At 37.6% G+C, this 14721-nt stretch overlaps 1 protein-coding gene across 1 annotated transcript in view; it reads right to left on the bottom strand.

Annotated features, from left to right (window-relative positions):
* APBB1IP (amyloid beta precursor protein binding family B member 1 interacting protein) overlaps nucleotides 1-14721 on the bottom strand; it is a 96595-nt gene that overhangs the window by 57247 nt on the left and 24627 nt on the right. Inside the window, exon 2 of the mRNA XM_047066252.1 lies at nucleotides 1550-1621. Coding sequence (XP_046922208.1) covers nucleotides 1550-1621 — 72 coding nt within the window. The remainder of the gene's footprint in view (nucleotides 1-1549; nucleotides 1622-14721) is intronic.

Raw genomic sequence — 14721 nt, 5'->3', positions numbered from 1 at the left:
GTGAACCTCTAGATCATGACCTGGGCTGAAGTTGCACACAATCCACTGAGCCATCCAGGCGCCCCTATGCTTTTTCTTATCTAATAAAACTCTTATTAAAAAGAAATTAAGACAGAATTAAGTTATCAATTTTGTAAATAAAAGCTTTGGATTGAAAAGGTGACTTCCTCCATGATTTGAAAGCTATATTACACATACAGTCTAAATTTCCAAAAATGTTTTTATGTCTATAGTTTGAGAGGTGATTTCCCCCATCCTGCAACATGAACATGTTCATGATAGTAAGTGCATCCTTTGATGTTAATTGGATTTGGTAAATAATATCCTGTTCATGTCTTAGATGTCTGAAGGAAATGAATCATTATACATTTGAGAATAAAACAATGGAATATCCTCAATTATAAGTAGAAACAAAAAAAGACCATTAATTAAGAAGTTAAAAAAATTAACCCAAGCAAGTTAGTATTAAGGATAAAGTGTAAGGAAAAGTGACTGCAGCCCCAGAATTCATTCTGAAAAACAGAATAAGCAAAACTGTGGAGAAGAGAGGAATTGATTGATTAAACAATGGGGCAAATACCAGAACAAAGGAAAGTACAAAAAATTTCATCAATGAGCTCCTTCACCATGACTAAGAAGTCTAACATCACAATTAGGGTAGCTGATTAATCTTTGCTCAGGACATAATTACCATGCTATTCAAAGAAATCAGAAGTAGTTCTCTAACAAAATATTAATACATACATGTGTGATAAAACAGGCTTCCAGTTAGAGAGAAGGAAAAAAAGAAAGGTAATTGATTTCCAGAAGGAGTTCCCTTTATCCTAGGAAAGTCACTCAAAGCCCAAAATGAAATAAAGAATGTAGCATGTTCTCTACGTGTCTGGTGTGGCCTGTGAATGATTTTAGGTGGTATACAGAAACGCAATGAAAATTTAAATTATTGGGTATCCCCTTTGGATGTTTGAGAAAAAATCAAGTTAGAACATCTACTTGAGACAGAGTAATTTTAAAAACCAATTAATGACAAACATTAAGAAAATAATGGGACAGTGGGTTGCAGCATGACAAAAATCATGAAAGTGATATGTGAATGACTAAAGATTGAGAACATTGCTCTGTACTCACTAACCTTAAAAATCATATGCTTCAGTGTGTATTTCATCAGATGTTGTATAATGGTGACTTTCTAATTCTTCATTCCTTTTCAATGTTTAATTGGAACTTTACTATATTTTTTATTTTTTTTAATGTTTATTTATTTTTGAGACAGAGGGAGACAGAGCGTGAGTGGGGGAGGGGCACAGAGAGAGGGAGACACAGAATCCGAAACAGGCTCCAGGCTCCGAGCCGTCAGCACAGAGCCCAACGCGGGACTCGAACCCACAGACCGCGAGATCATGACCCGAGCCGAAGTCAGCCGCTCAACCGACTGAGCCTCCCAGGCGCCCCCAGTTGTTCTTTTTTTAAAGATAGCCCTCTCATCATATTAAAATCAAATACTGTAAACCCATCTTTTACTAATTTCAAGTTAAAAAGAGGATCTTACCTGGGTCAGGAGATCCATCTCTCCCAGCAAATTGCTGAACATTTGGTCTATATCTTCATTTGACTCACCCATCTGAAAAACAGAAAAAAAAATGCAGATATAAGCAATCTAATAAAAGCCTGGTCCCTGGATAATTGTCTCATCTCTTTATTTCCCCAAGAGCTGTATCCATGGACAAGTCAAAAAGAGAAGGCTATGGAGAGAAAGGTTCCTTTCAGCCCGAAATTCCATCCCTGACCTCTCTCCAATCTGCTTGGTCCAAGACTCAACCAAGCCCTCGGCACTTTGTCAGAGCGACAATTAGACTCTATTTTCTCAGACTAAACTAGTCCCCATGGGTCCAAGTGGACAAAGTGGGTAGCTAAAAAATCGGGATGGCCAGGAAGGGCAAGGAAGGGGACTTCAGTTAAAACAAGAGATGGCCACGAGACCATGGAACTAGCACATTCCTAAGTAGCAGACACAACTGAAAGAATCATGCATGTACATGCATGTAGGCAGGGAGGCATATATTTGAATCCAAGGAAGCCATTCAGTAAATGCTTGGGGTCAGACCACGCAAGGTAAGGAGGTGTGGGTCTGTGTGTAAAAGTCTGAGTCAGGGAGGATGCAAACACAGCATCAGTGAACAGAGATGGGATAACAAAGAGGGAAGATCTCATTTTAGGTAGGTTGTTGGGCTGTATTTATCACAGTCTGAGAGGGAAAGACTGCTGCAGGCAGGTCCTGCCTCTGGTTGGGGAGGGGAGCAATACCAGGATCCACTCACAGGTGGTTTCAATCCCTCCCAGTTGCTTCCAAAACATTTGAACCACACCCTCCCTTCTTTAAATTACCTATAACATGGAGAAAAGAAAGTATGTCAACAAAGTACTCACACACTGTCCTCTCAAACAATTCATCTGGTATTCAAAATCTTGTGATGGATGATTCATTTATTACTTTAATTTTTAAATGTTTATTTATTTTTCAGAGAGAGAGAGACAGAGAGGGAGACACAGAATCCAAAGCAGGCTTCAGGCTCTGAGCTGTCAGCACAGAGCCCGATGCAGGGCTCAAACCCACAAACCAGAAGACCACGACCTAAGCCAAAGTTGGATGCTTAACTGAGTGAGCCACTGAGGCATCCCCATTTATTACTTTAATAAGAGGAAATTAGCAGGATAAACAACAAAATTCCAGAAATACCCATGTGTATTTATTTTCATCAGGATATTATGCAGTACAATGTGACAAAATAAAAAAATCCTTCAGATGAATTATTATTAACAGGGAAAGTTAGGAGTGTTAAGAGTATCGTGGTGAACATTTCATAACATATATAATTGTCAAATCACTATCTAGTACACCTGACACCGATATGCAAACTGTATTTTTATTTTAAAAAGAGTGTTAGCATTAATACATTTTAAATCTTTCATAAGAGAAAAGTAATCCACTCAGAGTAGAAAAAATAAATTTATTTGCTGATCTGAAAAGTGCCTTCCAGTGTTACAAAAAAACTCATAGAAAACAAAGATGATATTAATAAAAAGAACACTGCCATTAATGATTTCTCTTAAATCATTAAATTTGGAAAAACACTAAAATGATGAAGATAAAGTTTTGGAAACAAATGTGACAATGATGAATCAGAAAAACCTATTGAGCCCAAAGACCTTAGTTTCTCAGCCTGTAGACACCACCCATACATAGCGGGCTAAGGACATGCCAGAGTGAATCACACACCTAAGATGGAAATAACTCAAAACAACAGCATTCTCATGACCTCTGCTGAAACTCTTCCTGTGTTCATCTGGTAAAAATCTTTCCCCCTGCCCTTTCATTCCTTTTTCCTAGAGTCTGTTGGTATTGGATTATTAAAAGGAGTCAACCTCAAAATCAGGCTGTAAATCTGCTATTGAATGAATCACAGTTTAAAAGAGTTTGTAACCTTGGTGAAAATAATGAGACATTTGAGTTAAGGGCCTTTTTAACATAAATTTGGACTGGAGAGGCTGGGTGGCCCAGTCAGTTAAGCACTGGACTCTTGGTTTCAGCTCAGGTTATGATCTCACAATTTGTGAGTTTGCACCCTGCAATGGGCTCTGCACTGACAGGTATGGTGCCTGCCTGGGATTCTCTCTCTCCCTACTCTCTGCTGGTCTCTCTCAAAATAAATGAACTTAAAAACATAAAGAAAACATAAATTTGGATTAATCTGCAAGTTCAACCTTCTTACATATTTACCCTCCCTACTAGAAAACCTTATTTTTGGCATAGACAGAATAAGAGTTACAGGGATATATATGTATGTATATAGTGTATACACATACGCACACATCTAAGCACATGAAAAAATAGGGCTGCATCTATCTGGATCTGTGGTATCCTCCAAAGGTCAAAATCAAGATTAAAAAGACAGAGAGCCAAAGAGAGAAAGAGAACACCCAGCCCTGATAGCTCAGAATGTTATTTGGGTCAGCAGTCCAAAAGAGCAGGGGTGGAGCAGCCTTACTGAGGCAACGGATTGCAAAACAAGCAATGTGCACATCATGATTGGGTGGAATTAACATCTTTTTGTGAGTATGTAATTTTTGAGTTCCTTTTGGGGCTGGGGAAGAATGACAAACTGTTGATTAAGAAAAACTGGAATAATACTTTACCAAATAGATTTGTTTTGATTTTTTTTTTCATGGAAGGAAGGGAGTAGCTAGAAGAGGGGTGGGTCATTGAGGTTGCACACTCAGACTGAAATTCTACGTTAGAGAATCCCTGAATGACAACAGAATTTCCCATAATGCTCAGTATTTCCTTAAGGCTCGAATTTCTAAGCTTCAGTTTTTATCCTCAAGTAGTTTCTCTTCTCCATGTATATAAATTTTTTTTAATGTTTATTTTTGTGAGACAGAGAGAGAGAGAGGCACAGAGAGAGGGAGACAGAGAATCTGAAGCAGGTTTTGCACTGTCAGTGGGCTTGAACCCATGAACTGTGAGATCATGACCTGAGCCAAAGTTGGACACTCAACCGACTGAACTACCCAGGTGTCCCTGTTCTCCATGTATATAAATCTCATAGATAACATTCAAATATACATATCTGAAAATCTATCCACACAATGGATTAACAATTCCAGCCATAATTTTGGGCCTAGATCAGGACAGATCTTACTTTATCTGTCAGAGTAGTTTGCCTCAAAATAGCCCATCCAGTATCTTACGGGCACTTCTATCATTATTGCCCTTCTGGTGCATTCTCATCCCACATGCCCTAACTTGGCTAATAGTCATTATTCACTTATTAGTCTGATTTAGAAACCTTGGCCTAGTCCTTGACTCCTCTCATTCTTCCATCTAATAGTAAAAAAAAAAAAGAAAAAAAAATCCTGTTGGTTTTTTCCAGTAGAGCCCTCCCCTTTCCTTCATCCTCACTATCAAGCCATGGTTCAGCCCCTCATCAGCTCATCCCACCTCCAGCTTCCTAGATCCCCTGCTCAAGCCTCACTACTATCACTGCAAATTGGATGAATCTGAAATGCAGATTTGAGTGTGTCACTCTTTTGCTTAAAACCATGCCATGGTGATCATGATGAAGTAAGTGCAAAGAGTTCAGGTCTCAGCCTATCTTTCAAAGTCCTTCATAGCAGCCCTTGACATTGTCTGAAGAGGCTTTAAAAAATTCTCTTTGCCTTTGTATATGCTTCCCTATCCCTGTATCCTTCATAAAATCCTAGTTATTCAAAATCCAGCTCTCATGTCAACACTTCAATGGTGTCTTCATAGCCAGCTGGTAACCATATCTGTAAATCCTGGCCCCAACAACAACCTTGATAAGGTATTTCACCTTCTTAGGTTTGTTTCCTTGTCTGTAAAATAAAAGGAATAACGTGATTCATAGGATTGTTGACATTTTGCAAGATACTATATGGTTCTTGGCATAAGCACTCAGTAATAGCATTTACCATAGTGAATTATGCTTTTTTTTTTAAAAAATGTTTTATTTATTTATTTTGAGAGAGAGACCGAGTGAGTAGGGGAAGTGCAGAAAGAGAGGGAGAGACAGAATCCCAAGCAGGCCCCATACCCAGTATGGAGCCAGGAAAGAGATTCAGTCCCATGTGAGATCACAACCTGAACTGATATCAAGAGTTGGATGTTTAACCGACTGAGCCACCCAGGCTTCCCAAATCATGCTTTTTTGTTACTGTGTTTGAACGTGTTTCCAGACTGGGAGCTGTTATTAAGTAAGGATCAGATCTCATTCATCTTTGTGTTTAAAAATGCTTTGGGGGCACCTGGATGGGCCAGTTGGTTAAATCTCCAACTCGATTTCCGATCAGGTCATGATTCTTCATAGTTCATGAGATCGAGCCGAGTCGGGCTCCACATGCTAACCGTGCGGATCCTGCTTGGGATTCTCTCTCTCCCTCACTCTCTGCCCCTCCCCCACTCGTGTGTGCGTGTATGTGTGTGCGTGCACACACGTTGTCTCTCTCTCTGTCTCTCAAAATGAACAAATAAACTTAAATGCTTTGTTGAAAGCCTAGAGAGAATAAATAACCTCCCAGCCTAGTGGGAATAAGGGAGCTAAGGCTGAGGTCTCCGACCACACAGAAAACTCTATTAATCCAGCTTCTATGCCCAGACGTGGATCCTGCTGCATTGCACTCAGACATGCGACATTCCAGGGCTGGACAGTCCTTGGGAGGTCACTAAGTCCCAGGATTCCTTTAACTATCAAGACATTTAAACAGAAAGTCTGCTTCTAAAGCTGCTGTCACAGCTGTAGGATTGTGGAACCTCACTCACTAGAGCAACAGTTCACTTTTTTTAGTGCTAAATGAATGAAAACTGAAATTTATACCGATAAACTCTATTGGTAAACACAAAGGTTTCATTGGGGCTTATATATACTTAGGCCTCAATCAGTTTTCATGCTCACAATTTTTGCTGCTTTGAGAAAAATCTAATAGCTATCAGGCAATTTGGGTGACATTATCAATGGCATTCTTTCCTATCTAATTAAATTTGAAGTCAGTTAATGTTTCAAGCAGTAGGTAAATTAACCAGTATTTAATAAGGAAAAACAAGTTATGTCTTCTATCTTAATTATTTATTTATTCACATTATATATCTAATTAATTTTAACCATATAAACATAGATTTATACCATAATTCTGAATGAAAATGTAACAGCTTAATTATATATAATATATCAGGTTATCTCTTAGCACTTTAACATATAATTAATATATATGTGTTTTGCTATTTACATATAATTATCTGCTTCTGGATTGCACTGGGTTTCAAAATAGAGAATAAATAATGTGTATGTGTGTATTTGATGATGCTATATTTTTTATTTTTCATGTATTTAAATGTGAATTTGCTAATCTGTAAAATAAAAATGAGCACACATATGAACATGTTCAAGTACTCCCCTCATATATGTTATACTCTCTTGCTGTGAAATGAGTTTTGAGCATAATAGTATTAAAGGGGTTATTTGATATATTTAAAACTAAAAGATTTACTCATTATGTATACAATTTTGAATATTAAACAAAATTGATAATAATACATTTACAAGCATTTTTCATAAAATTGTACCTTTCACAAAAAGTAGTTTTAAAAAAAAGCCTTAAAAAGGTCTTTAAAAAAGTGCTCCTAACAACTTCTGTATAAAATCAAAAGGTTATGATTTTTTTCCTTGTGATTATCAGTTCTTGGCTTTACAGAAATGATGTACACGGTGGCAGTCAGCATCAGTGAAGAACCTTGTGTTATACACATTTTTTATAAGGTGCTTTTGTCAAATGCCGCTTTCTTGTAAGCACCAGATCAAGGTATAAATTTGTAGATGGGTCTAATTTGAATGCTTACAAAGCTCACCTTTTCAGCTATGCTCTTAGCTACGTCTAATCTTTACACGAATTTAGATACTGGTACCAAAAACAGAATGAAAGAATATCTTTTAGTAAAATTAAAATAATAAAATAACTAGGGATGAATAAAAAATTACTTTCCAATCATTAAAATGAATCGATTAAGTTCAGACAAGTTAGAATTGGTCTCCAAAATTCCACCAGAACAGATGCTTTCTCTCTCTGTTCTGTGCATGGCTGTGGGTTGAGAGAGAGACGAATCTCCCTGTTCCTTCACCTGCATGATGATCACAACTATTCACACACAATTAGGTGTTCTCCCTCTGTGCCACAAATTGTTCTTGTGCTTTACATGTACTGACTGATTAGATCCATCCTCACAACCACCCTGATAGGACACTTTTATTTTCCCTATTTTATAGATGAGGAAACTAAGGCTCCTAGACGTTAAGTAACTTGCCCGAGGCTACACCATTCAAGTCAGTCAAGAAGCATTTATTGACCCCAGACACTGTTAACAAACATCTGGAAGAGTTTTCCACAACAGTATTTCTCTTCGTCTATGTGTCAAGGATTAAATATCCAGACTTTATCTACTTACTGTATGTCTTCTTATTTTGAAGACAGTTAAAAATGTTTGCATCTTTGCATTGAGGTTGTAATTTTTTAACTTTACATGTTATCTTGGGTTTCTTTGTGCAGGTAAGCAATGCTTTGAGTCTACAGCTAGATTACCAGAGCCTAAATATAACTAGAATTAATAAGAAAAAAGAGTTGAAAAATTAGAGGCTCTCTGTCCATATGAATTGGCTTTGGTATTTTTTTTATTATTTAAAAAAATTTTTAATGTTTATTTATTTATTTGAGAGAGAGAGACAGAATGTGAGCAGGGGAGGGGCAGAGAGAGAGAGGCAGACACAGAATCCTAAGCAGGCTCCAGGCTCTGAGCTGTCAGCACAGAGCCCAACACGGGGCTCGAACTCACAAACCATGAGATCAACGACCTGAGGTGAAGCTGGACACCCAACCAACTGACCCACCCAGGCGTCCCTGGTATTTTTATTACTTTTAAATTAAAAAGAAAAATAGCAGGCCACGTTCCTTTTTTTTCCAAGTAAAAAAATCAGCCCACACAATTACAGATATCAAAAAAGAGAAAATTAAAAAAAAATTCTGTTAATTACAGGGATCACACTTAGTATGGAATAAGGAGTGTAGAATCCAGAAGATCCCAAATGCTGGTGGGAACTATGACGTGACTAGTGTACAGTATAATTGGAAAATAATTGACAATATTGAATTTTACCTGATTCTTTCAGTGCAGTTTTTTTTGCAAAATGCAATGAAAGCACTTATCAAGAGGAAGTGGTTCACGGAACAACATAGCACATGGTTAAAGGTTCTTGCAATGTTTGGGGGAGGGGGGAAGCTGAAGCTTCTGTGTAACATAAAACAGGAAATAGAAGCATCTCTAAATTACACATAATATCAAATAACACTCAACAAACATCTAAGATGAAGAAATCTCTCAGTCAACTTAATAGGCTTTATACAGTACACCTGAATAAGTGAAAATTTTAAGCAATAAGCTAACAGTTACTAAGTTAATAGGATAATCACTATGATCACATGAACAATACAAACCAAACACAACGATCATTCACAAAGGAAATTCTTGTGCATGTCGGGGATATGCATATATATGGTAATGCAAAAGGAACAGTCAAGAAAATAGGATTCTTTGGTAAGCAATACTGTGATGGCAAGAGTTCAGTGGAAAAAACATCTGTAAATGAAAAAGGAAACATGAAATGATGTGATTTATTTCAATAATTTAAAAACCACTATGGAGGTGCTTTGAAAAACCTTAGAATTTGTCACAGTATACACACACACATACACAGAACATGAGATGGGCTACCATATTTTTTTAAAGTATGATTTTTAAATGTATTTATTTCCAAATTGCTTTGCTTTTGAGTGAATGCAGGGTGGAGAAAGGCAGGGTGCTGCATTATGCTAAGTTAAGTTCCAGGGTAGGTGAAAAGTGAGATGGCTGTAAAAACCCAAAAATATTCAATAGGATAAGAAGTAAACAGCATGTGACAAGGGAAACAAACTCGTATGAACTCAATATTTTCACTTCCATCTGTCCAGATGGCTTTTCTGTATCTTGGGGAGACAAATTGTAGACTATTTTTTACTTGGATATACATAGGCTGAAAGGGGAATTTTAAAATCTCGAGATTTTTCTCAAGTTGTCTTTTAATCCTATTTTGAGTATCCATATAAGGAATGGGGATCTGCTTTTGTATTTGGGATCCACTGTGACATCAAACTAAAGTAACAGCATAATTTAGGTTTTTTTAAGAGACAAAAATAGAAAATATTCACTAATTTGTAGATAAAAAAAAATGGATATTAATTTTCATACCGAAAACTCCTGTGAATATTTCTCTATATTCACCATCTCCTACTCATCTGGATTTTCTCCTAAATCTATCCTGCCATGGCTGAATGTTTGTGTCCCTCCGAAATTTATATGTTGAAATCTAATCCCCAATGTGATGGTGTTTGGAGGTGGGGACTTTGGGAGGTAATTAGGTCGTGAGGGTGGAGTCCTCATGTTGGGATTAGCACCCTTGTAAGAAAAGACACAAGAAAGCTTGTTTCCTCTCTCTGCTTTTTGCCATGTGAGGATACCAGAAGATGGCCATCTGCAAACCAGGAAGAGGGCTCTCCTCAGACACCAGGTCTGCTGTTGCCTTGATCTTGGACTACCTGGGTCCAGAATTATGAGAAATAAATGTTTGTTGTTTAACCCACCTAGTTTCTGGTATTTTTGTTACAGCAGCCCAAACTGACAAAGACATATCCCAACAAGGACTTTCATGTTGCTAAATCCAATGGTTAACTCTTAGCATCTTAAACAGTATTTATCATCATTCATTGATCACTCTCTCTTAGAAATATTCTTTTCATTTGGCTTTCATAAAAGCTTTCCTTCCTGCTTTGCCTACTAACAGAGGACGACTGACTTGAAGCTAATAAAGCTTAAGCTTCAGGGCTCCTCATTTGTAAGTCCCTTGTAAGACTGTATTTCTCTTCCAGCACCCCAGCAGCATGGAACACAGTTATGGTGGGAGATCATCCTTGTCATGGTTCCAGGGCTTAGAATGGGGCCAATGGGTGCCAGCACTACCTCCAGTTCACTTGGACTCCAGCAAAAGCTGGATCCTTAGTAGATCTCATGGACTATGGACCCCATTGGTTCCGAGGAGAAGATGTTGATGGAGACATTGTTCTGCTCTGCTCCTTGCATGGGGTCACCTTGACTGAGGCTTCCTGGCCACCTTATATTATCTCCAGGACTAGCCTAGCAGTTGGGAGGTAGCAAGAACTGATGGCTGTATGGTCCTGGCTGAGCTGAACCAGCTGCTTCCTAGGCCACTGGGAGCCATGGGGTGCCATGCCATATCTAGTGACAGCAAATACCTCAATTCTCTGAGGTCTTTCTCCTGAGTAAGACACAGTGTCAGAGTAAGAAACCACAGAGGAAGTTACAGATGAGGCCTTACCACAGACAGCTATGAGACCAAGATATACTTTTTCTAAACTATCAAAAATAAAATTAATTTTGTGCAACCATGCTGGAGGAAAGACTAAATTGTCTATTACCTCTATAGAAAATTATATTTCAGATTCATCCTCATACAGACAGGTGATCAAAAACCATGCAGGTAAAAATGTATCAGGCAGATAATTAGTAATAATAAAAATAAGTGTTGCTTTCTGGATTTTGTTATGTTTGTGGTATGTGTTTTTAAAAAATTGGTAATTTGTTGAGATTTACTATCTCTAAATAAATATTTTCTTGTTAATTTTTTATTCATAATTTTGTATTCTGTTTTCTAAAGACAGTCTCCCCCAAATTGTATGATATTTAGGCCCCAGAGATCCTGGAACTGTCCTTGCCCACATCACTGGCTTCTTATTTGAGCCTCCTACATTAGTTTCTTCTCCTCTCCCTGATCTAGTTTTCCTCTTGGCCTCCATCTACAACTATTCCCTAGGTGACATCATGCTGCCTTAGGCTTTAAATATCATACACATGCTGCCAACTCCCCAAGTGTATCTCCAACCCAAACTTCTCTCTTACTTCACACATTCAACTAGTACTTAGCACCGCCCCGCCCCCTGCCTCTCTGATTTTATCTCCTTTAACTCTCCACTCACACCAGCCTACAGCTGTTCCTTGAACACTGTAGGCACGCATTTGCGCATGCGCTTCTCTGTCTGGAACACCTGTTCCTCACTTACTTAAGTGGCTTGCTGTCCACTGCTGTTAGGTTTTTGCTTAAATGTTCCCTCCTTACTGAGGCCTTCCCCGACCTGTTTCAAAATCAACTCTCTTGCACAACTCCTGTTTTCCCTGCTTATATAGTCTCTCTGGTAGGCAGAGAGAACATAAGCTATATGAGGTCAGGGATTTGACTGATTTTGCTTACCACTGGATTCCAGCAAGTAGGCCAATGTAGATACATGATAGTGAATATTTGTTCAGTGAATGGATGAATACAATTTTTTAAATTAAAATGTAATACATTCATATATTCATTTAGGCTTCATGAGGTCAGGGTTTACCTTTATACTTCTAGCGCTAAGCACAGTGCCTGCCTTGGTCATGGAAGACCTTCAAAAGCATTTACTAAATAAATTAATGATTTAAGAGAGAGCAGCAGAGGAGAAAAGAAGCTAGGGGGAAAGACAGATTTAAAAAAGGAAAATGATTCTACAACTACTGCCCTACTGGATGGCAAGAATAAATAGTGGATGTTGACACCAATGGATGAAAGATGGCTGGGGAATGATACTGACTCAGAGTAGCTCCCTACTCTGCTAAGTCAAGTTCCAGGGTAGGTGAGATGGCTGAGTAAGACTCCAAAATGCAAGACAGTAAGTAACAAAGATGTTACTTAACCCTTTCAAAGGCTGTAATTTTAAATGTAGAAATTGGATGGACCCAACTTTAACCAAATGATCAAACTTAGGATCATCATTGATTGGACAACCTGACACCACTGCTCCTGATGTGATGCACTGAGGACATGGTATCACCATTATAATGCTGCTGCTAACAGGCTGAGTCTAGTCAAGAGGAATCAATCAGACAAATCCAAATTAAGGACATTCTGCAAAACAACAAACGACTGGTTTGGACTCTTCAAAGAAAAAAGATATTACAGGGATAATAAAGAAAACTTGAATATGGACTATGTTTCAGAAAATGTATTAAATCAATTAAATTTCCCATGTGATAATTATACCATGATTGCGTAACACAAGGTCTTTGTTCTTAAGAGATAAAGTGAAAAAAAATAGAGCAAATACAATAAAATGTAAATAATTAGTGAATCTGAATGAAGGGAATATGGATGTCCATTGCACTATTCTTGCTTTTTGCTGTTGAAGTTTTGAAGGTTTTCAAAATGAAAAGCTGGGGGGAAAAAAAGAACCAGTCTTTTAAGCTAGACAGACCTGAGTTTAAAAACACAAGGCAAAACAAAACAAAACAAAACAAAACAAAACAAAACAAAACTAGAAAGAGGAACAAGGGAGAATAAAAAGTAGAGGCAGGCAAAGACAATATAAAAGAAAAAAAAATCTATCCTGTGAACTGATACCATCATCTAATTCTCACAAAACCCATGTGGTGGTAAATATTTCTCCCATTTTCACAGATGAAGAGCATGTGGTCAGGAGTTTGAGATCACACAGAAACATAGGTGGAAAATACACTTAGACTCTCACAATGCATCCTCCAAGAGATGACACACATTCAAACACACACAGAGAAATGTAACTCTGTAGTGTGGATTACTTCATGATTTAGTTACCTTAAATCTTAAACACAATACTTACTTATGTACTGTCTGTTAAAGTTTTGTATTTTTATATCCTAAGCATGTATATCAATCACCTACTTTTTTTTTTTAAGTAGGCTTCATGCCCAATGCAGGACTTGAACTCACAACCCTGAGATCAAGGCCCAGGATCAAGAATCGAATGCTCCACTGACTGAGCCACCCAGGCACCCCACCTTTCTTCATTTACAAATAAAAGTTCTAGATATTTTCATATTATTATTGGGATGAGCTATTTCTACAATTCATTGCCAAGGTTCTCAGATTATAATTTTCAAAGTGAAAAGACACTGAAATGGCAGATAATGCATTATGAAGGATTGCCTTTTAGGTACCAGATGCCTACCTATTAAAAGTTTCTATTAGAATTCAAGAGAAGTTGTTTAACTTCCAACAGTACTTAAGATAATAAAGAAAAATGAATCTTTGTATTTAACCAAATAAGAAATATAGAAAAATTCACAACCTTCTTTGATAAGCCTAAAAGTTATACTGTGAACTCTAAAGGTTTTAAGGAACATTGTATGGCCTTGGGTAATGAACAGCTGGGTGTCCTGGCATGCTCTGCACATCTTAACATCTTTAGATTCTCCATTTTAAGAAGTTTTATTTGTAATACTAACAAGAAATGATATGTAATTCTATGAATCACTTTGTGCTCTTAGGTCTTAAAATTTTCCTGAACATTTAATGCAGCATCTTCCCACCTCCAAAAAGAAAACATTAATGAGTTAATCAATGAAATATGACAGTAACGTTGAATGTTCTCAAGATGAGAACTGAAAAATGACCTTTGTCTTTAATACATAAAAGTAACTGGTTATCTCTGGAGCATTGAGGGCTTCCAGAAGTGACTGGGAAATAGAGATAGCAACACAGACAACAGCACTTACACATGCTGCCTTCTCTATCATTGAGAATTCTTCTGAAGTCACTTTCATGGCTCCAAGTATCTTCCACGTGGATGTGCTGCACCATCATTTAATCAGTTCCCTATTGTTGGAAATTTACAGTTTGCTCTTCTTTTCAAAGATACGATGCTATGAGCCAGATGTCTGCATTTGCAGAAAAATTATATGCAGCATGGCTGAACAATGAAACTGGAGATATCAACCAATTCTTGACTTTCTGTGGGGTGAGGAATTTTCCATTTCTGTGTCGTGGTCAATATTCTGCACCTGTCACTAAGAAATCCCCAAAGATTGGGGCTCTTGGTAATGATAAGGGTCAAGTGTGGTAAACTCTGCATTAATAAGCTCAAGCAGTGTGTGCCCCACTGTGTCATTTATTTCTCTCTGTTTAGAACTATTTGCAGTCATTTCTGTGACTGCTGGTGTGTGCAAAACCTACTAGGGTGATACATGCCATGGAAAAAATTTACATT

This window comes from Lynx rufus, unplaced genomic scaffold (assembly GCF_022079265.1).
Source record: "Lynx rufus isolate CCGP_SWC_20201006 ecotype Redwood Valley unplaced genomic scaffold, mLynRuf1.p SCAF_7, whole genome shotgun sequence".
In the NCBI taxonomy this organism is placed as follows: domain Eukaryota; kingdom Metazoa; phylum Chordata; class Mammalia; order Carnivora; family Felidae; genus Lynx; species Lynx rufus.
Note: the sequence above shows the minus strand (reverse complement) of the source record. Positions and strands in the feature narration are given on the sequence as shown.